At 44.1% G+C, this 24,531-nt stretch overlaps 1 protein-coding gene across 4 annotated transcripts in view; it reads right to left on the bottom strand.

Moving 5' to 3' along the window:
- LOC107264938 (homeobox protein homothorax) overlaps positions 1–24,531 on the bottom strand; it is a 293,194-nt gene that overhangs the window by 156,155 nt on the left and 112,508 nt on the right. For 3 of the 4 annotated variants that reach the window (XM_015733762.2, XM_015733764.2, XM_025082094.1), the window contains one exon: positions 9,960–9,968. The exons of the other annotated variant lie outside the window; for it this stretch is intronic. In XM_015733762.2, coding sequence (XP_015589248.1) covers positions 9,960–9,968 — 9 coding nt within the window. The remainder of the gene's footprint in view (positions 1–9,959; positions 9,969–24,531) is intronic. 4 annotated transcript variants of the gene reach the window in all.

The raw sequence follows: 24,531 nt of genomic DNA, 5'->3' as shown, positions 1-24,531 counted from the left end.
ACCCGTAGAGTATAGAGGCTACTCTAGTAGGCGGTCCACGGTAGGTAATGGGCCGCGCGATGAATAAAAAAGAGTGCAAATAATCAAGAGAAATAATAAAAAGAATCTAGCAAAATCTTGTCGTCCATTTTTCTTCGTTAGCCTTATACCCAATGCCACTGCGGATTCCTATATAACATACAGTGCCTCTCCCACTTCGTTCGCGACTCCTGCGGGAAGACCTTGTTCAGGTTGGCATTGAGAGATTCTATGAATGGCGAGCATCGGGCCGGTCCAGTGAATGCGTCAATGAACCGGCTAGGCTCGTACCTGCACTCGGGCTCGTATTGCTCCTACGGTGGGCCAACTGATTTACAACGTGTCACGCAACGAGTTCACCGGAGTCAGGTCGGACGATCAATTTCGCAGCACTGCGTTACTCACGAGTTCCTCCAGTTTCGTTATTCGCATCAGCTCTTCCAGTTGTCTCTGATGTAATCCTCAGGGAACGTTTGATGTTGCAGGTAAAAAATGCAATATCAATTATGTCTACATAAAATTATTCTATTCGATTAAACATCAATGAGTTATTATAATTATGATAAAGAATCTAAATAGTCATTATTCAGACTATTGAGTACCTGGTGTGCATATATTACATCGTAATAAAAGGAGCCGCTTTTTACATAGTCAGGTATATTCCCCTATAGATATACTATAGTGCGTGTAGCGATCGTCCACCTAAGATAACCACCTCCGCGTCTGCTAATTACGCAGAAATTAATTATAAGCGCATTACACTCCGGGTATAGCTTTGCTTTGCGATGAGCGACTAACCGCGACTCCGTTCGGAGCGCTTCCACCGTCCCATTCCATCCCATTAAGGGAGAGCAAAAGAAATTAATAGCCCCAAGGGATTCTTTCAGAGCCTACTGGATGGATTCCGTGCATCGATCGCCCCGCAAAGTAGCTAAGGCGTTGCATAACACGAGGTTGCAGGAAAGGTTCTTCGAATACTCCACTTTGCGAGGGTAGTGTACTTGTCCGACTGCCATATTGCCGTACCTACTGCCGCCTCCGCTTACTTGAACTCACTTAGCATATCTCTTGGCCCGATAAGTCCGCCCGATGCACCGCAATCTTTAATTGTACATTCATTATGCACCTCTAAGGCAGCTGCAGCGTCATATAGAAGTCTGATCGAGTCCTGCACACCGCGCGATCGGTGCGACCTTCAATTTACAGGCGCGTTAAGCAGCCTCTTTTACCGATCAGCCAAGTCATACGGGTTTACATACATAATGTGCATAGTTGCACACTGCAAGCCTTGTCACACCCCCAAGCGATAGCTATCGATGCATTTTCTAATGGATTCCTGCATTTTTTTATAGCAGGATTGTCCCTTGACGTACTGGTCATGTGGGTACTGAACGTGTGTACCAGGTGTACCGATTTTCTTCTCTTCTATTTCTATACTCTCCCGCGCATATGCAAGAATCTATCTAATTAAGTATTGTATATCTATAGCGTACGGTATAGTGTGGGCAGGTATATATATAGTACCTGCAGATGTAGACGATTTATAGGTTTCGCGATTTCCCCGGTTAGCACCAGGCAGTTCTCGTTGACTTTAATCAACCAGAACCAACTGGTATCGATAACCACTACCGATCTTGCGCTTCTGTTTTGATAAAGGAAGTTTGCGAGGCGTCTAGAAGGTATTAAAATCTATTGGGCCACGTACTCGAGAGAATGCGATAAGTCAGTGAAATTCTTGCACGACGGGTTGGTTCTCTTATCCGACGAGACGTCGGCCATGTGTCAAATTGTAAGTCAGGTTCAGCGATCTGCCCGAATGATAAGCCGCTTCGAGATGCACGCCCACGTTTGTGACGTAGTGCTAGTAAAGTTTAAGAACTTTCTTTATGAGAGACGATTAACGAGTCTCCTTAAGGATCTTTTGACGATGAGAATATTTTTGGCTGAAAAATTTCAGGTTACAGTTTGTAACCCTTTCCTGGCGCCGTATGCCGCACGAGGATGACGTTGCGCCGTATACCCGATTTCATTGGATTTTATTTTTACAAAAATTACGAGGATAAAATAACGAGGTACACTTTCACCAGGTCGTTAGATATCCCACTGAGCAACTTCGACACGATCGGAGACAGACATATCTTGTGAGAAGCTGGTTCCAAGTAAGAGACTCGACGAGACTTCAATCCTGGGACAGAGTCTTGTTCTTGGCTGCCGGTCTCTGCTCTTGGTAGTTATCCCTCTGTCTCTTTCTCATACCACCAACCTCGGGTTGTTGTACACAGAGAAGAGAGAGAAGAGAGATTGTGCCAAGATAGGCTGTTTGCCGCCGTCAAAACTGGTAGACCTTGGGGAATTGTGCGAATTATTCTTACCAGTTTGTCCACCATGAATTTATGAACGCTGGTTGGCGCTTTCTGCTTACGTAGATGTCCAAAGCTTTTGAAAGCTATTAAAGGAACTTTCGAAAGTACCGATCTTTCACAAGAGAATCATCATCAGAAGCGCAGCGTACGAGAGACTGATTAAAACGTTCGAGAGGATTCGTAGCTTCGTCCGACCCGAGAGCATGCTACCTATTCAGGTAAGAATCGAGTAAAGAAGTACTACGTCTTGGAATTAATACGTAGGAAGATGAAGTACACGTGGGAAGAGTGAAGATGTTATCCCTGGGTGGGATCTGTCAGTAATGAAGAGCTCGCGAAGTGGTCGGTGCATAAGGCTAATGTAAGCCTGTATCGTGGGAGAATTTTCATTCGAGTCACGCCTATCGATCATTTGCGTCATAGTTTATTCTACAAGGATCATCGAGTCCGTGCAATCGTCCCGAAGGGTTCGTTTGGTATTTTCAAAATGAATTAGAACAAGTATTAGAAGTAGGTGGAGTCCTAACCGCGCTGAAACACGTGTTTGCAAGGGTTCGGAAGGGCGTCGTCCACCCCTAGAGAATGAAATACTCGTAGATGCAAGGCACGGGTCCACTAAAATGTCCGAGGCGAACGGGATGACCACGGGCCGAGCCGTGCTCGTGAGACGAGAGAGATAGAGGAGGGAGGACGTAAAAGAGAGAAGAGAGAGGAGAGGCATGCCGCCATGTGAATTCTAAAACGTTCAGGGAAGGAACGTGGCCGTGGTCGTCTCCCATTTCCCAGATACAATGCATAGCCGAGCGAACATGTTCGACGCTAAGACGCTCCTATCCTCGGACCGACAGCTTATGTCGACTAAACTTCAGGCTTCATGCGCGCTTGCCCTAAGGTCCTATCCTACGGATCGCTTTCATGAATTTAAATGAAATTCCGAAAAATTAGATCGTCTTCGTGCTTATAGCCCTATACCTATATATAATCTAAACGATTAAATCCCAAACATTATTTGTTCCTTGACCTTGCTGATACGAACTGGGAGAAACGATATTATTTGACACCGTATAGTTACCGGTTAATAAAATAACTAAAGTTTTAAGAGAGATTACTCTAATAGCCAAGAAATCCTTACAGAGAGTCACCTTAAGTAAATTTTACAATTACATGACTAGAGAGAGCGCCAATGGTACAGTGTAATTGGTATAACGTACATTTAACGTTACAACTGGATAATTTCGCGAATGGTACACGTCATCATACCTAACGGGAACGATCGGCCGGCAGTTGGTGGTTGCAACAGAAATTTACAACAGGGACTTTAAATTAATGCTACGGCGTAGTCATTTTAATTAAAGCACCCAACCGAGCACTATATACGTATTGTTCGAACGCGCGTTAAATGTGCGCAGTAATTTTCGTATTTCATTGCTAAATTTGTTTCTTGTCGTTTTCTCTCGATTTTTCATCCTTCTCCGTTTAGCATGTTTTACACGTAAATTTACGGTCGTTCCAAGGGAATAACGCGGATGCTTCGTACGAATTTTTGTGCTACCAATTATCCGGTATGCTTTTCCAGTTTCCAACTGGCGATCGGACGCTGCACGTGTCGTGCCGAAATTGCGCAATTTGCTATTCCTCGTGCGAACGCTCCTCGACAAAGACCTCATGAAATATTACCTGGAATGCGCTCACCTCCCTTTGATCAGTAACATAGAAAATCGCCGGGCTCGTCTCTGGAGGAAACGTTGCAACGTTATATTGATTTAATATCACTCCCTCTTTCTGGACGCGATGCCCGGTCATACTTTATGTATGACACGGCACCATCATCCGCAGGGCGTACAGTCATTTGGTATTCGGCACTGACCACTCGCCACTTTTGCGCATCCAACCCTACTACCTGCCTACATTGCTACTGGGCTATTTTACTCTCTAGGTATACATATATCTATGGTATATGTAGCAGCCTATATATTTATCTACTGTACGTGCTCTACGTGATCGATTTATCCAGGAAACTTTAACAGGTCCCTTAGTTTACTTTATCGTTTTCTACTGGAAAGACGTTATGTCCATTCTCAAAGAAACATCAAGGGATAATGATTATATAGTCAGCCCACAAGTTTAGTGTGTTTTTTTTTGACAGGTAGAAAACAACGAACTCGTACATGATTTATTATGGAATGACTAAAATATATGACTAAGAAAAAAAAAAATATGTATATAGTTCAGTAGAAAATGATGGACCTGCATACTTTCCAGTATGCAAAGCCACGTGTGGCTCATTGGAGATTTCATTGGTCTTGATCTGTCAGAAAAATCACATGGAACTCATGGACAGACTGTAGATCAGAAGAATAAAAATATTGTTCACGAGTATTGGCAAAATATTCCTATTGATTATGGTGGATTGTGAATCTCTTTAGAGTGGGCAAAGGTATTACTGACGTGGCAAACCGGTCCACATTATAACTCCAGTTATTCCGGCGCAGCAAGGTAAACAATATTAATTGCACGATAAATTGTCGCAGGATGGCGTCTCCGTGCGTAAACGCGACTACAATTTCGCTTAATTAGAAAGCGGACGCTAATCGACGCCGACTCGAACGACGAGTAGAGATAAACGGATTGGTCGCTTCTTGTAGAATCCTCGCTGATCCTGTCCAGATGCCAGCGACTCTTAAGGAAATTTGCGGTATCTTAATTGCGATTAAATTTTTAATTGACTATAGTCGTAACGTTAAACCCACACGTGCATCGTCGTATACGTAAGTACGGTCATTCGAAAGTTCCTGCTGTTCCTTCCATATGCCCCGAGTCTCCCGACCCGGCAAGACGGGGTTGCGAATTTCAAAGGAACCGAATCAAAATCCGTTTCATTTTATGAACTATCAAAGCACCCTACAGGTCGCGGCACCGACTCATACTGGAATATGAGCTGACCCTAAACATATCCAAGGCAAAGCTCAGGTACCTCATAGGTGGTACCTATAACGATAGTTGGCACACCTGTATAAAGTGTATATCAAATATATACCCCATATGTATACTTGAAGAAGTCAGGTGTACGTGGGCATAACAAAAATCAATACAATATAAACGAACGACGGAGGAGGGTTAAGAGCGCAAGGTGGATACGACCAAGAGAGTATTTCACCTCCCCATAAATCATATTAATAAACTACAGAGGGGGCCCAGTGGCCTCCCCTCGTACTCTATATACAGGTTGTTTCACTTTAATTCTCGTTAGCAATTGTCCTGCGCCAGAAGGTTCGCACGCGGAAGGGACTAAAAGTTTTCCACTATGGCTGCGCAGCAATAGGTATACACCAACATTAAGAAATATCTTTGCAAAGCGGAATGAAGCGATGGATCTTTTGGTGGCGGCAGGAAGAACAGAGGAGAAGGATTCTCGATGGCGCGATAGTTCCCTAAAGACGGATGGCGGCCGGAGTCATGATCGTCGAAAGTTATGCGACTCTTCTTGCGGAGAGCGGCTAACCTTCGGAGTGGATATTATCCTCTCTCGAATGCCATATACTATAACGCTGTGGTCGCACTACTATACGAGCATATAGTAGTATAGTAGCGCAGTAGCGTTATAGCAATGTAGACAGAGAGTTGAGGACTCTCCTTTATAAGCTACGTGCGAGCATCCACTACGGACTGATCTCAAATATGCCCAATTAGCCCCGACTGACATAATAAGTAGATAAACAACTTAAAGTCCCCGCGCGGTGAAGATCACAGCGTTAACTTTTTACATTGGAAACGACGCAAGAAAGGAATCGAGCAATCGCATTTTAGCGACGATTTAGTCACTCGTCCGTCACGGTCTGGTCGCTCCTTACGTTATACCGTCCACCGTGTTATTATCCGCGATAGAAAATGAGGCGAAGATGAGAAAAAGAGTGAAAGAGAGGGAGAGAGAGCGAGAGATTAAGAAAAATTGAAATAAGGACACCGGATGTCGTTTCGACGTACGAAACCGTGTGCATGGGCGTTTACGAGCGTCGCGACGCTAAACTGACACCAGCCAGGTCATCGTCGAGAAAGTAAGTCGCGATGGCAACCAGATTTCTGGCAAGAGTCCGCGCCCGATGAAGCATGCAGATCGAAATAGTCTCCCCTCGAATATAAATGGCCTACCCCTTTCCTCGCGCCCCTTAAAAACCACTTACTTATTCCCGTATAATTAAAGCAGCCGGCATGGTGTCCCACGCAGGGGTCTGTACTTTAGTTGAATTAGGTGTATAAGATAAGTGAAAGAGAATGAAAGTACGAGAAGCAGATTCAACTGAGATTAGAAAATGGATGCTGTTCGCGTCTGACATTAAAATGATGACCGGACGTTTAAATGCTAACCGAGGATTGGACGAGAGACAATACTCAAGATTGCGCGATTTAACGTGTATCTATATCCATGCGGAGGGTTCTGATGGATGTTGCTGGAGGCGAATTTTAATGGCGCCAGACCCCCAAGGGAGAGTTCGCTAATACAGACGTAGATTTAATAATGGAATGGTTAGTGGATTTGGGGCTAACGCGATGCAATTTTTGGATGAAGCCGTCGGAGGCATCGCGTGGCGCCGCGAATAGGGGATGAGGGGGGTTGGATCGGAGGAATGAGTACGTGAGTGGCATGTGTGATTTCGAGTTATACCGAAAGAGAAAGGGACGCAAAGAGCCCAGTACCAACCCTCAGAAACCCTCCCGGCACGTAATCTATTTGTTGAGCGACCACAACGGCAACTTCAACCGCGTCCCGTGCCAGGGGTAGCTCAGACTAACGTTTTGGGAACGCGACGTCCCAACTCTTGATACATTCTCACCCGCCCTCAGAGACGTCCCCGGCGTACAAGAGAGATCGTCGCCAGGATGAAAATTTTAAAACGAACCTCCCGTCTATAACTACCCGCGCTAGACACCCTATAAATTTATAAATTCTTTTATTCCCAAAACGATGATTTCCAGAACGATGATTGAGGAATTGCATGATCTCCAATGTTCGACAGATAAAACGGAAGATAATGGCCGCGTGTATCGGTGGATAATGGTAAGCGCTACGTATTAAAGTAAAAGATATGGCTCGATGGTAGCGCTCGCTTCTCATTCTCATCGGTTCGCGGAATAACGAGCTATAAAAGGCGTCGCTTTACTACTTCCAGGACCGAAAACGCATTAAAGACCAGCCCGGCCATTGAAGTGCCGGGAGATGCTGCCGATGTTGATGCCAGTGGGAGGCAGCCGACGAGGGAGAGGGCAAGGGAGAGGATTTGCATTCTAATTATTGCACGATCCGACAAACACGTCATTATGCAGAGCACGGGACCAGGCTCTGGTCCACGGTGGAGGCTGCACTCGACTGAACCGAGGTGTTGAAGTGCATCGGACATGTGCGCCGTCGTAAAAGTTCGAACACCGAATGCATCCCGGTCTTCGAAACGGTATATAAACCTAAGGATGTTTATCTTATCGTTTCCAAGACCCTTTCCAAAAAGTAAGAACATCACGGATCATCTTGTTCCGTCTCTGTATCCCCTACCCTCTCTTCTCTCTCTCGCACTTATTCCCTTTGCAGACCCGTGGATGCACTCCCCTCCCCTATGGGGAACATGAAACATCTCTAGAATAATCTATCTCGCAGAAAAAAATTAAAGTATCGTTCCCGCAAAATACTCACCTGGACACAGCAGTCCCGGTCCTATTAAAATATCCCTTTACGACCAATTATTTAACCTGCATAAATAATCGTTCCTCAATGTCCATACATATTGCGCCACAAGTGTGACTATACGATTCCAACAATGGAGCCGGGTGTCCATTGATCTAAGATGCTCGTTCCAGTGCGCATATTAATAAATAGCCGTGAACGGTAATTACATTGAAAACACCCGACGCCACATGGCGAGCGTTTGTGTCCGACCACATGTCCGTTCATTCGTCCGTCCATCCGTCGGTTCCTGTATAAGTCAGTCAGTCAGTCAGTCAGTCAGTGAAGCATCCGGGCAGTAGACACAATGCAGGACATTATATGTGCGATCCTGTGTAAGTTAAAGGTTTTAACCGTTAACCTTACCAAGCACATATCCCAACCACTTCTGAATGTGTAGCGTGCCAGACGGGATCATAAAAAATGCAACTAATTAACGAGCAAAAAGTCAGCGAGTCATTTTTTTTGCTCCCACCGGTCAAAGTCGAGAGACTCGGAATATACGAAGACGATGGTACCCTATCTTCTTCACTATCTCTATACAAGAGCCATTCACAAAACGCGTAATGTCTCCCAGAAATAAACTTGCCTGTCACCTGTGTATATCCACAGTCATCATCATCATCGCCATCATTGCCACTTACGCGATGCCGTCACTATCATTTCCCATCACACTTGTCACTTCTGACTCTTAACCTTTTCCACGTTGAATTCCACAACCAGGTGACTTTCTCCCAACCGACCTCACGTACCAGGCATAACGTACCTATTATATACCTACCCAAGAATCTCCCTCGAACAAGACTTTTACCATTTACGTATTAATTACGGCAACTTTAACGATTGCGCTGATGAGTATACCGGCGCGATCGTTCGCGCTCGAGAACCCACTGGAACCCTGCTGTTTCTTCGAAGTTTCATTAGGACCTGGCTATATCTACCTGAGACATACTTGGAGTGGAGAAACCAGAAAGGTGCAGAAGAGCTACGAAGAACCGGGTGGCTACTTCGTTACCGTAAAGCATTACCAAGAGCCTACTGGTTAATTACAATGAAACAAATAGTCGTACCGAAAGCTGTGCACACGTCTAACGTCTATAGTTAATACCCGAAAAAAGATATTGAGCAAGACAAGTATATATTTCGAAACGTTAATTCCGACAAATTTTAATTATATCCCCGTAAAAAACTATATCGTATAGATATATAGATACAACACAGAGATATATACTAGCCATAGATTAATTCCAGGTTTTACCAACGTGCTCGTCTCATTCGACATCTCGTATCCCTGCGCTAGGTACAATCTAATTAAATTAATTAAAGACGCCCGGCACGTTCACTTATTATGGCATTGCGTTCATCGGAACGAACCAATGGAAGAAGTGCGTAAGGAGCCGTTGCAAGTAGCAACAGATCGGTATAACTGCCACGTGATTACCAGCGGCAATTCCGCAGCGGTTCGCCGGTACTGCAACACCGTTAACGTACCATTCAGCCGTCCTCCCGATAGGTGCGCGTTCGCTTCCAACATGTGCAATGATTAAATCATCGCAATTTCCTCGCGAAAACTCGTTCTTAAGGAACGCGAGTCATTAAGAAGGAGGCGTTCGTATGGAGTGCGCGGCAGTGCGCGTGCGTTTCCGTCACTCGTTCGCCTCTATACGCATGTATTTTACTGTCTCGTAAGACTGTTATACGAGCAGAACACACTGCAGAGCGAGGAAGTTAACCTGAAGATTAGTTCATTAATTACGATTAATGACTTCTCGCGCGCGCGCGCAAGAAACGCGCGGAGAATTTCCGCGCGGCAAGAAGTCCCAGGTTCGTGGTCGTCTTACGGTAGAGCGATCCCGTCCACTTACCCATGGCGTCTGAAACAAAAAAAAAGGGACGCTACGTTAGTCACACATTAAGGAAATCACGCTAATCGGTTAATTAAACGATCATCGCGATAATTTCATTGCTGTATCAACGTCAATATGGTAGTACCGCTTGGGGAATCTCGATGCATGAAATATGGTAGTAACTGTGGAGCTTTGTACTAGGAGCAATAACCTAATAAACACGTACCAGTCGTCGGTACCTGTTGAATAGTGTATCAGTTTTATTTGTTTTTTATTTTAAATTTCTTTAATTGCTATCAGAGATTAAAAGAACCTGGACGTTTCTATAGGATAGTACAAGAAATTGAGAGTAGGTACCTTGGTGTGGTATAATATTTTATTTTGTTGCCGGATGAGAAAATGAAAGTGAAGTTTCTCGAAGAGTCTTTATAGTACATGTACGTGTATGTATGACCATGTTTACTTGGAATCTCGGTCCCGTAATCTTGATTATAATTACGTCATGAGTCGTTACAGACTTCCGGTATCGGCGTGACGGGTGTTCAAGATCTGTGAAACTCGACGTTTGCGCGAGTGAAGAAAAATGGGTCCGGAGTGGATGAAAGGCGAAAATGGTTATAAATGTAAAAGTCACAACCGACAGAGATTCGAGAAAGAGAAGAAAACGATAGACACAAGCAGCATTGAGACACTATTCCTCGCGTTGATCGACAACAAGCGCCTTTACATAACCTGGAAGCTAAAGTGGTCACTCATAATTTCTCAAGATAATCTCTGCGTGGGCAGGACATGGGGTTTCCACGATATCTCTATTCGTCTATCAGTATTTATTATTCCTAGGTGCGACTGCCTCGACGTCACCGATAATCAGGTATGTAGGTAGAGCTTGACGATTTTTCGCACGCCACAATCCTTCTTCAGGAGTTGCTCGAGTTGTGCGCTGAGCAGTAGCAGTTAGATATCTAAGTCGGGGTAACCATTAGCAACGTGAACGCGGAATTGCAGCGGAAAATAAAAAAAAATAGAATTACCTACAATTACGTTAAAATACACTTTGTCTTGAGATTCAAGGAAAAATTGTACTTTCGTGCGAATCGCCGTAAGCAGTGGCGTGTATTTTCTTTGTTAGGGTAAAGATGCATTTTTATCGGGATCGGTGATTAATCAATGATAACGATCGCCTCATTTAGAACTTGAATGGAACGAAAATCAAAGGCGAATCCGAACGGACAGAAGAGAGTTCGGAAATGAGCACCGCTTAACGAGGCAGAGCGGTGACATTTTTCAGATGGTTTCGCCGATCTGGTTTAATTTGTAGCACGTTCTTGCGACGAGGTGACGGGGCCCCTTGATTTGGAGTGGGTTAGTTAGCGACTTCAGGCGGCACCGCGCTCCTGGTTTCTTGTCGCGATTTTTGCCGGTAAAACATCGTCCCTAATTAATCTCGTCGCGGCTTTCGAGACGGTGACAATGGCGGAGTGTGGAATCCGCCGGAATCGTTGCCATAACGTGGCGGATAGAAAAACTTTGTCGGTGAGTAACACCAGGGATTTGGGCCCGATGATGCCCATAGGTATTCATTGTACATACGGGGGCACAGGATCCTAATGGGGATTTGTGGGACTGGACTCTTCCCTTACCGGACGTCTGCTGAAAATGGACAAAGCGCACTTAACATCTCACTCGGTCATCGCACCGGACATGACAAGGGGCGTCGCCGCCGCCATTGAAAAAAAAGACGGTGCGTTTAAATTGCTTAGAATAATTTCCCTACAATATTAGATCAATTGCATATCAACTGGTACGCAAAATAGTGTAAGCATACCTTTCATACGAATAAAATTCCTAACTTGCGATATTTCAATATTATGAGTACAAAAAGAGGCCTAAAGGAAATCGAATGTGTTTTTAAAGGGTGGCTAAACTAGAAGGCCTGACTATTCTGTGGCTTTGAAGCCTCCAATTCCCAGGAGTCAATCAAGCGGCTCTTGGCGCTCGCTCACGGCTCGAGAATCACTACTTATTTCTTTACATTCCCCTTAACAAATTTTCAACAATAAAAACTCGTTATGCCCGTTCGAGGTCCGACGCCTCTTCTCCCGGTGCTCAAAGACGATCATTCAACCACACGACGATATTCCGTGAACGGCTACGCCGTACTCGGCCGTTTTGTAGATTCAAGGTAACGAACTTCCACGACGTTAGGCAAGTTAGTTAGCCAGAGACACGTGAGCAAAGCCAGAGACAGAGAAAAGAAAGAAAAAAAAAGGTCTGTCCACGTGGGTGGCATCGCCGTTGAGGAACTCTAATACGCGTAATTAATGCGATCCGGAGTCCGCGTCTAGTCGAGCATGACAAGTCTCAGTAAGTGGCATCCAGATATTGCTGCTTCATTACCCACCCTAGAAAGGAAGTACGTAGCCGCTAGGAAATTTTACATTGGATCCAGGAACTTGTTGGAAAATCTTCCGGGTCTGAGTCTTCGTCTCAGGAACATAATATCGATATAATATTCCGGAAACTAAAACTAGGTCAGACAACCTTCTCGGAGGCGCCGAACGGCGCCCGTGGAAGGCGCCGATCAGAGGTTAATTGCTGTTCTATGAATTTGGTAGCAGTTACTGGGAAACAATGATGATCCCAGACGGCGACTCGTTCGCTTCTTGCTCCTTCGACCTGAGACGAGAAACTCGCCGCTCGTATCCAGGAATTTTAATTATAAATTAGTTGATTAACTCAATAGTGTTTTTGCCAGTGGCGACAGTGTCCTCGGCGCGACGCACACATGCCACCTTCGATAGAGTAAATATATAGACCCATACGTCCACCTGAAACGGGACAGAGGTTCTCCGGAACCAGGGTGATGGATTGTCGTCCGAGGAAATGTAAATGGCCTCTGCTTTTAAACAAGGTCGCAGCATCGTTGGTAGCCACAGTTGTGTATATGCTCCGAAAACGTGATTCTTGAACACTGTCAAGGTTACAACCTCGTTGCGATCAGGATAGACTTTTACTACGAGTTCATTCAGCTGGTCAGTTGGTCGGCCGGTCTTGAAACGTTGCTTAATCGCTGGGTAACCATTTGCTCTTTTCATTTGAGAGAACGAGTTTTATCGGTGAGTTTTAGGGTATCAACACGTGGTTCGCACTTGCATCGTAATACCGATAGGAATATTGATGCATATTTAGAAATACACGAATAAAATAATTTTTGTCTTGGAAAATCATTTTTTTTTTTTTACTGGAAATGTCAGAGATCGAGGAAATTAATGTTAAAGTGATGCAAGTTGAGCACCGATGTCCAGATGCATCCAGTTTAACTATAGCAACGGACAGTAAAGGCATGAGAACACAATGGCGCGGATGCTGCGACGTCGCTGGCATGCTCAGTATTCGGAACGCGTTTTCGTTTATATTAAATAAAATATTCCAGACAGTCGAATCCTAGGAAATATTAGCTACATGCGATGGAGGGTGACGCAAAGTTCCACAGATATGTATATATGCTGGAAACGAAATATTATTGAAAATCTGTAGTCAAATTTGTTATCCATCGTTACATAATAACAGACGGTTAATCCTTTCTAGAAAATAAATAAAATTTAATCAATTATTTTGTTCATCTACGACTACCACTACAGTATCGAATTTATAAACTATTTAATCGTACAAACTGCTACGATGATAACATTGTACTAGACATCAGTTCCCAGAGAATTTCTCCTGGAAGAATTCCTCATTCGTTCCGTCTAATCATACAAGAATCTCAAAGAGATACTAAAAAACTTAAAAAAAAACCTTAAACCCCACGCTGATACTTTTTTTTTTTCTAGCCATTGAAAAACTATATATTACCAAATTGCAAAAATCACATATTTTCAGGAGTAAAAAACGTATTAAAAGGTGCTTCAAAATGTTGAAGGGTCAAAAGCTGTCCTGTCGCATGAGAGTCTGGCAGTTCTCTGAGCTGCATACCGGGGCTCAGCAAGCATCGTCGCTGAGTCCTCCCTGCAAAAAAGTACAAAACTGTGACCCGACCAGGCTGGCCCTGCTATTCGCTTCGAAACCACCATACTTTTTGCCAACACTCGTACGAACTGTCCGATGCAAACGTCAGCGGAATTTAAAATATGCAACGGGCAGTTAAACTACTATAAACTAGGAACCATTCACGATTTTGTACCAAATGATTCACGCTCGACGTTTCTCTCTACTAGTTCACATATAAAATAGTAGATCATCCATGGCAAGCATTTATCGATCCCGATCAAGATAGATCCTTCTTGGAAGGACTATACCCCAGAAAAATAATAAATGATAAATAACAAAGAAAAAAAAAACATACTGCCAACATATCCATACCTAATATCGTATCTCCGTCCCAGCTAACAGGATACAACAAAAATAGTCATTTTCTATAAAATCTACCTGTAAACTCAAAAGTTCGGAAAACAAACAGAGATTCGTTAAATGGTCGGCCAGTCGGTCGATTCCAGAATGCGTGAGTGTTTTGCTGACATTCCATACGTGTCTGCTTGCACTAACTACTTTTCACGTGGAATTCCTATTACATATGAAGAACCGGGGGATATCGGGAAGGGCAGCAACTAGTTTCTTCCCTGTGTTATTATCTCCCGTGTTCGGTAAGTGCTGCGTAAGATAGCTAGGACGTATAAGACGTCATGTTGGCTGCAATACCACTGCCACTGTATCTACTTAGTTATGCGACCGTCCCGAGTATACTAATGATTCCTTGCGGAGATACCGTGATCCGGCCTACAACGCACGTAAACCTTCTTCTAGCGAGGACGCGAGTGTCCTTAAGAAAAGGGAGTAAAACAAAAATGTACCTACTACGTGAGCCCGTAAACGGCATATAACACGTTATGTGCGTCAAGACACGCCCGTGGATGCAGGAAGACGCGTGCGTAATTTTTTTGTTAATGTGCGAAAAACATCCTGAGATCCACTGCATGTATATGTACATGCATTATGTAATCGGAGTCAAGTAAAACTACACCAAGGTAGTGTTACTATAGAGAAAGTAATTAATTTCACGAAACACTATCACGGGCTATCAGGCAACGACATTGACGTAGATTGCACCGAGTGTGATAACGATAATGATAACTTGATAAGGAATAGTAAGTAATAATAAGTACATAATATGATAATATAAATGTTATCAAGACTATGGCGTAACTCAATAAATAATCGTGTGATGACCTACCGAGTGTCGTAGTAATAATTCGCTTGCGACCGTCTCTAGAATAAAAGATAAATAGAATCTGTTGTAGAAAGATCCATCCGAGCAATGAACATTACAGGTTGCCAGGAGTGTTATCCGAGGACTGCGTTCTGGTACGCCCACCAGGGCCATTCGCTTTGATGGTGGTCATATCATTACATGACTTTTGATCACTGCCCGTTACTTCGTGTATTCGCATACCAACTTTGTCAATGTTGCATCGAAGACCTCAAATAATCTACAAGGCAACGAGACATCCTGGCGGTTTCGTACGAGTCCATGCAAATATGTACGTACATCTATAACGAATAAATGCAGCGACTTTTCGAATGGGTTTTCTGTCGTTCAAATGGACATTGCGAAAGAAAGGAATAAGAAAACAATATGAAAGAAATGCGAAAAAGGCGCGTCTCTAGTCGCGTTCCTTTAAACCGTGGGAAATTCTATTTTCCATTCGGTTTGCATTTAATGAAAGACAAATGACGCGCTACTCTTTGACGGCACAGACAGAGGCGGCATCCTCGCTGCTCCTACGAGGACGGCATCCTGATCTAACCTCGCGTACGTCCGCGTACCAGTAGCGTCATGAAACTCGCACCACCGTACACGGCGCACTTGACAAACAAGAAGAAGATACACCTGTCTCGGATGACTACGCGGTCGTCGCATCTTTTCCGACTCTAACGAAACGCACTTGGCTTGCCTTATCCGTAAGGTGGTTACGCGTTACGAGAAAAGTAACGGAGAAGTCGAAGAAAACAGGAAGGCAGGAGGAGGAATTAAAAGAATATATTTAAAGAAGGAAAGAATTTTAAAAAAAAAGACAAACCGGAGAGTCCGGTACACCTTAGCGCTACACTCTCTTCAGGCCCTCGGAGGCCATGTTTATCGGTCGTGGTGAGGTATAGCGTATCGCAAGATCCACAAGCCAGGACCAAGACCCAGAGAACGATAAGGAACCACGTCGTCCTCGTGGAAGATACGTTTCCGAGAGGCCGGCGAAAGAGGCGAATGTCGATTCGTTTTTTGAGACTTGAGCCGTCGGCGTCGTCGAGATTGGGAAGCTGATAATAAGGTATGAGAAGTCCAGTCCGCTGGCTTCTCCTTGGAGAAGAGATTCTCCTCTCCTTTTCTTCCTTGAACCGAGAGACGAGGAGACGCGGAGACGAAGAGACGAAGAGTCGGGTTATCATTAAGTGAAATGCCATGTCCGCTATCTCTGGACTCTCACGCTGCCTCCTCACCACGACGACCACGTTCCTTCGCTCGGATATCATCCCACCAGGATAATCCCTTCGGCTGTGTACGGTACCAGTATATGAGTGAACTCTGGGGAATTAATAAGGCCTCCACTATCTAACGCAATTAGACACAAAGTCCCGGCTACCCTCGCATGCTATACACTACATGCCATCCTATACCCATACGGTCTAGCACAGCTTACGTGAAACAGATACCGCGAGAGTATTGGTCGGATGACAAAGTATCCTTACTTTAATGTAATTTGTCGATAGAGGAGCTATCAGTATTCTGCTAATAGCACCGCATACGTCACTCGAGCAGACTAAGATACCTAAGCGATAGATACTAGACGCCTAACGCCTTCCAGTCTGATACCAAGTCTCTCACGTATAATGGTACACGCATACGAATCGAGTATTGAAATCAGGTATGAACCATGTGCGAAAAAAAGGTTCCACGATTGGAAATAGATAGGACTTATCAATAAACAGCCTGCAGATACATTCTCCTGGTGTCGTTAGCGAGATAGGTCAGAGGGTGAGAGGATCATTAGAACATGCAGTTATGGCAAATAAAACCTATTCACGTCCGACCTTGTTCTTACGCACATGACGAAGAGTCGAGAATGTTTCACGTTAATTCACGAGAGAAATCTGACTCTGGCTAGTTACACCAGAAATTAAATACTTTTGAGTAATCGTTATATCATGAGAATATACCTGCCTGGTGGCTGTTACCAGAGGCTCCTCGGCGACCAACCCAAATCGGGATTCTTAACTTTTCAAACCAGAGAAATCTTTATGTCTATCACTGTACGCATGGTTTCCGGTTCTATTATAAACTCTCAATGGCTAGTAGACGTTCCGGAGAATCTACGAAACGACCGAGAAGTAGGTATTCCTAGTGCATCTCGTTATTGCGAAGCTGCGAGTTTCACTCCGGGGCTGGTTACTCGAGGTGTCTCCTCGTAAACACTGGGCCCCATTTACATAACGAGTGACATCTGCTACCCAATCATACACACTAAGGTAATATACTGGCATACCTTCGCGTGGTACATGTGCCCGTTTGATCGCATACGGACGACCAAGGTATATATACTGTATAGTATACACAGTATATAGCCACATCTACATCATGACGAACGTTCAGCAGGTTGAAAGTCGTTCAGCTCGCGTGATAGGAGGGAATTGAAATCTATATATGCAAAACTTAACACCGGCCAGCAGCTCGTAAACGTCCAGATTCACATATTCCCAGAGAGTTTACGAGTGACATTGTATTCCGTATCAGACTCCATCGAAAGCGTAATGGTCGATTACGTATTGCACTTTCGGCGCAACATTTCCGTCGGTCTAATTTGTCCAAGTATGAGACTCAATGGCTGATAAAACTTCATGGCCGATTGCTCGGCAGGTTATTACTTTTATCGGGGCTCATCAGAGAAGTATTAAAAGGGAACGTCGTCTCCTCGTAATCCTGGAAGACACGTTGAACTTTTTGCCAGGCACCACCTGTCGCTCGACTTCGATTCTTTATTCCGATCGAGCGATCCGCTGTCATATTTCTTGCCAGTTGGAAGCTCGACGACGCAATTTAGAACTCTATAAAATAAGCCAAGTCCTTTGCCATACGGACGCAACCGCGTAATAACTTGTTCTATCTTATGAGTGTCTGAAGTCGCCGGCACCGGACGTCGACGTCGTGACGACCGATCGAAGTTCGACAGGGAGTCCGTTGTCTTCTGAATGACCTCGAGGAAATTGCCACCCCGGTCGCTACACTTGTAAATTGAACCGTATGAATCCGCTGACTACCAAAAGTACTCGAAGCTAGAGCAAAGCGGTGAGCGGGTGTGGCAACATATAATTACAGTAATTAACGAGCAAGTAATTAATTAGGATAGCACGTCGTTTGTTATTTCTCTTGGCGGCAAGCTGTCCCGATGCCTATATCCTGCATGCATGCACCTACATCTACATAGATTATGCGTCGGTGCGCTTCGCGGGTTATGTCTTGATCCCAATTAACGAAGGATTTTTTGCGACCGTATTCACTTTAATGGAACGACTTTGCAATATCGCAATTTGGACACGCATCCGACTTTATTACCGATCGACCTTCATTTTTATCACTTAAGGTACTACATTTTAGAATTTGACTTTCTCGTCACGGCTCTCGGGACTTTGACTGACATTGCTGAGAAATGAAAGGCATCTCGAGACACGTGGTATTAAAAAAAAAAATATAAGTGTAAAAAAATTTTGACATTCAGTGCTCATATTATTTTCAATCAATTCGCATTCTCGTATCGTTTCCAGATTTATTGTGACATGACATTTTATTTTGAATACGCACAAGATTTCCGCTACCTCCAGATCTACTGCAACTGCAATAAAATCCTTTGCCAAGGAAGCTGTAGCGTTCGACTTAAGGAAGGCTCGTTAAGATAAAAAAATGAGTCAGTCTGAAGAAGGCGCGAATTCAATTAGTCCATCGAGAAAAAACAATTGAACGTGCCAAAAAAGTCGTATCGACTGGAAATGTGTATTTTCATATTTTTCTATTGGCTACACAGAACCGACCTAGACCTGACAAATGAAAGCGTCGAATCACGTTGGGCAATACGACAGATCGATCGGTTCCTGATTAGCTCTTAGCTTGGCAAACGAAATTAGCCGTGCATGCAATTCGCTAAACATTCTCTATCCAAAGCCGAACTGCATTAGCATCCACTTGGTCTGCCGATAAAATTAATAGCGCGGTGTTAATTAAGTCGATTTTCAATCAAGATTCAATCAGTCTCGGTGTAAATGTAAATCCATAGGCCTTGCCCACTGTGCAGCCATTCAGTCTCCTTCCCGTAGGTTGTTTCATGAGAAATGCATTACAGAAACCGGACTATACGTACAGTCTCCTTCGTTAAAGTACAGCGCTTAAAAAATTAACTATCTCATTTTCTCTTATATTTATATATCATCTCACTCTGTTCCTCTTTTATCTATTATAAAATTGTTTTATTCCAAGATAGCAGTCAGCACCTCAACTGTACGGACATCTACTTAACTACCTAACCTACCAAGCTACCAGGAAATGTACTTCGATCCTGGAGAGCTTCACTGACCAGTAGACTCGACATGCCTGCAACCGTGTCTCTACAAGGTACAGGCAGCACGGTCTGCATATCAACAACAAACTCTGTATAACTATATATACAAGTTCGAAACAGCGGATACGTATTACACAGTACTGGCAGAGCGCCACACCCTGTGTCTTATTGCACTGCTATAGAGTTCTATCGCGGACATCAAGCTGTACGCGTCTCGAATAATATGACAGGTTATTCCAGAAGCTGGCACAGCCAAAAATTGGCAGTGGCATTTATACGTCCGGAGATTGCGCTAAGAACGAGATAAAAATTCGTGCCACCTAACTCGGCCGTCGGCTACCGTGTTTACGTAGGGGCCAATTATAATCTGTCTTCTGAGTGTTAACAAAGACGAAAATATTTTTCAAGACTTATTTTTCTTTTGAAAATTTGGAAAAAAAAATCATTGAGCGGAAGGTGGACGCGGATGGGGCAAAGGACGAGGCACTCGTGCGCGTACGTACGAGTGGGTATGCTAATGCGACGGAGGGCGTCGCGCTGAGCTCGCTGGGGGTCCGTAAAGTCGAGACAAAGTCACAGCAGGATCCTCTCGTCCTCTGCTCAAATGAAATTTTCCGCAACATTGCATCCGAATGCGATTAAAGCGTGGAACGAGTGAGTGATACTACACGGATACAATCGACGCCATGTACATTCTCTACGGTGTTCTGGGTATCCTCCCCACTCTTATAGAAACTGCGAGTATCTACAAATCCAATTGTAATTTATACATCGTTACCAATGGATGGAAAGCTATATACTAGTACCTAGTAGAGATATGTATAATGATTCATTGAGTAACGTACTGTACATAGCTAATTCTCTTTGAGCATGTTCCTCCTATTTTCCATTACGGAAATGTATTTTTGTGTCAAAAAAAAACATAAAAATATGAGAGGGTAACTGATTCTTTAGGAATACTAAAGCAGTTTTTGGAGACGTCGTGTATACGTTTGTCGTTTAACATACGACGCCGAGAGTCGGCGTGTCTATCGTGCTCCGCATTTACCTAAGTGAGTGGCTCTTCGGTTGACGCGTTGCGTTTTGTATTTTTATATGGAAAGGCCATCGCGACGTCGTTCGACGTCAATTTCGATTCCGATGCTCCGACTTTGGCGAAGCAAGATCCGAACCCATCCGAACTCATCCCAGTGGGGGTTGACAGTGATGGACAGATACCTTTGGTGACGTCACTCTTCTTCGATCCACTCTGCTGTCGAAGCACTTCACCAGCTAGCAAAGCATCTCCTACGCCCGTACCAAGCTATAGATACTGTACGTCAGGTCTTACAAATCCATGTTCCAGGAACAGAAGATTCATCCTTGTAAATCCTCGCAAGAATAGAAGATAGAGAAGATAAAGGACAAGGGGAGATTGGTAACGCTCCTCCTAGACTGAGTAGATCTTTGGTAATTCTCCAGTATTTAGAGCCCTTCCAAAAACCCTTTCGAGCGTCCTTACTTTAATTTCTATGAATGAACCCTTTCAAGGTACAAGGTACTCGATTAGCTTTATATCATTCAGAAAGATGAATCTCCCCCATTAGAATTTTTTGTGGGACGTTCCACATATATCTGCACGCAATCATATAAGTTCCAATTGCAATGTTATAAAAAAATACGATTTTTTAATTCACGAAAAAAGAAATTGAATGCACGAAGAGTCTAATGGTCCCTGGTAACTGTAAGATGGATATAGATGCAGGGGGTGGTACACGATGTTACCGTTCACCAAGAGCAATATATGCGTCATATATCACTGGTTGTACCTAATGCTTGGAGGTGTGCGTGAGAGGCTATCTGCGCACCATAAAACACTCACTCCGTGAGGGGTTGGTGGGTTGGTGGCGAGTGTCACCACAGGTGCGGACATTCTCATCATAAATACTAGCCGGCAAAGCCCTGCTACAGCCGTAAACCGTCTGGTGAACCTAATTGGGGCGTGGCTGTGGTTACACCTTCGAACGTCTTCACTGGTGTCTTCAGCCATGTTATCGGTGCGTTATTCATACTCGTAGTCGATAGCAAGAAGCAGTTCTTGAACTAGCTCGAAGGTCTTCCATCTTTTTGCAATGGCCCTCGAGAATAAACATGACGACCAAGGATTAGTTAGGAATCGTAAAAGAAGCAGAACTGCTCCTGAATCACTCCAATCAGAGGGTAGGATGATGATGCTAAATGAGATCGACTGGAGATCGTCCATAAAGACGAGCTAGCAACTCGAATGATGTCCAAGTAGAATGATTGAGATAACCGATGTACATTTCGCATAGTTTAAATATCTTTGTACCCGTCTACGTCTAACTAGCAATGACAGAGGAGCGAATTGACCTTCAGAAATGATCTTGCAGTACCAATTAATAGAAGGTAAAAGAACAGATATTAGAATTCGATAGAAACAATACGGAATACAGTGGAGAAGATGTGCCGTGATGCTGCATATAATGGCATCAGATGTAAAGTATCCCAAAGAGACGAGGTGTCATTTATAATAGTCCGTGCGTGCGGAGGTTCTCTCTTTTGACTAAGGGTAGATGTGTTAAAAGGTAGGCTGGACTCCGGCACACCCCCGTTAACCGCCGCTGGATCATTCCGCGGGCGCTTCTCTTTATTTCCTCTGAATTTATTGCATCGGGTGCAGAACCAACCTTAACTGTCTGTTGGCATGAACATGCGGAGTCGATAACGAGCACCCTCATACCGTGAGTAAATAACCAGTCTCTGAAATCACTAGGGTGAAATGATCCCTGTGACCAAATAGGATCGTTTCTTGGAATAAAGATTCACAGCTATCGCTCTTCTACGATGGACCTTCTCTCTATCCATATAGGTCGATTATGTAATGAATTTAAAAAATTTAATCCTTCTCCGAACCTGGTCCATAGATGAACACGTTCATGGTCAAGGATCAAACAATGGGTGAAGTCCATCGGAAGAAGCAGTTTCACTTTTACTTCGTGAGTAGCCTTACCGTGGACTACGCTACCTTGAGAGAAGCCCACTTCACTCTCTGTGAAGTTGAAGCGGGCACGAGCAATATGAAGTGCACTTGGGACAAGATGACGTTGGCTTAGGATAAGTTGGGTCATTGCTTGCAGGAGTGTTGCCTGGTTTGTTGCGCCTGTCGATGTGTTTGAATATATTTGCTCATCTTCACGGGCAGCCGGTTTATATTGGCTCAACGCTTCTCGACGCTATGCATACATTTCCAGCATCTTCTCAGCGCGGTCCCCAACTCCTCGCTTTTTTCAACAAGTATTCCTCTACCGATTCTTACATATTTCCTAAACGTTTCGATATTCCTTCACTCGTGGTTATGTTCCCTGTGAACTCTGATACTGGTATTCCAACCATATCAAATAAATTATAAGACAAAAACGTCGAATCCGTAAGAGCTGTTCTCGTCTGAAACTGATCATTCAATCCTACTCATGCCACAAAAACATAGAGAAGAAAACAATTTGCACATTGATTCTACAGATAATCGAGACTAACTACTATAAAATGTTTGATCAATTTTATGAATGAAACTTGTACTGTCTAATCACACTTTTTTTCTGTCCGGCTAATTACATATTATAAACTAACGTAGGAGACTCAACGCATCAGTCATCCCCATTAAACGAGTGAGTTCATCGAGTAGTTCTGTTTCTGTTTACCTTTTAGCGTCAGGCGCACACCTTCCGAGTGGCTTCACATCCTACCATATTACCGCCCTGCACCATATTACTAGTTGACTAAACACACAGGGACAATCTTTGGACACACGCACGGGGTCCAAGACAGACGCACCACCCAACAGGACAAACATAGAGCCAGTTACACGGTCAAATATTTGTGCCCGGCCGATCCCGCGTTATCTCGAACACGCACTACATCCAACAGCAGGTTAATTCAGCGTCGAGCCAGCGAGTTTTATTAATGAAAGCGCTCTTTCACCAAAAAGGAAGAGAATAAAATTCCTATCGTAACGCGCGTCCCCCCCTGTTCCCAACCACCGACTCGACCTGCCATTTCCTCCAGCTTACCTGACCCAAGAGCAGGATACGATAAAATTCTAATCTCTGTTTGCTAGAGACACCTTATTTGCTTCAAGATCACAGCCTGCTCTAGGAACAGGTTCGTTTTCACTGGTTTTGGTGGATCTTCTTTGATGGATCGACTAAAGGAATTTAAAAAGAAAAGTATTGAAGGAAGATATATGTCTGTTCTTGCGAAAAGTTTGGTTAGCACTGATAAGACCTGCTCTAGTATATAGAGAACTTGTAAGATATCACATTCTATCGTTGGCTCATTTTAGAGTTGTTAGGCCCTCGATATCGCGACAGAAAATGTATAACATTGAGTTAGGACGGTATAGACGAGAGAGAGAGAGAGAGAGAGAGAGAGAGAGAGAGAGAGAGAGAGAGAGAGAGAGAGAGAAGGAGAACAAGAGACATATACATAGAGACAGAGAACGAAGAAAATGAAAGCGAAATCTCTTATCCGCGAATCGATTGCCGGCAGAAACGCGAGAAGCGGGGAACGATAAATCGTCGTTATTAGCGAGAGATTACGTGGGTTTGCGCTCGGATTGGCTTTCCGTCGCCCCAAATCCAAAATCTATATCCAGCTAGCGAGCGACCTAACTTCCACGGGAGATCAGAAAGGAATGGGGATGGGGGCAAAGGGAATGTAAGAAGATTCCGACGCGTGCACATTGTTAGGGGAATCAGATTAGCCGCAGAGCCTGATGTATGTGCTCTGCTAGGTGCTGTGCTGTTAGACTACGCCGAACCGTCATCCTCTCTCTCTCTCTCTCTCTCTCTCTCTCTCTCTCTCTCTCTCTCTCTTTCTCTGATACCATACCTTCTCTCTAGGTTCCATCTCCTATACTCGTCCAATCTGACCCACTCACTTAGTCCTTGGTACTGTTCTCTCTCTCTCTCTCTCTCTCTCTCTCTCTCTCTCTC

The sequence above is a fragment of the Cephus cinctus genome, unplaced genomic scaffold, assembly GCF_000341935.2.
Source record: "Cephus cinctus unplaced genomic scaffold, Ccin1 Ccin1_scaffold0204, whole genome shotgun sequence".
NCBI classification, from domain to species: domain Eukaryota; kingdom Metazoa; phylum Arthropoda; class Insecta; order Hymenoptera; family Cephidae; genus Cephus; species Cephus cinctus.
This window is presented reverse-complemented; position numbering and strand designations above follow the sequence as displayed.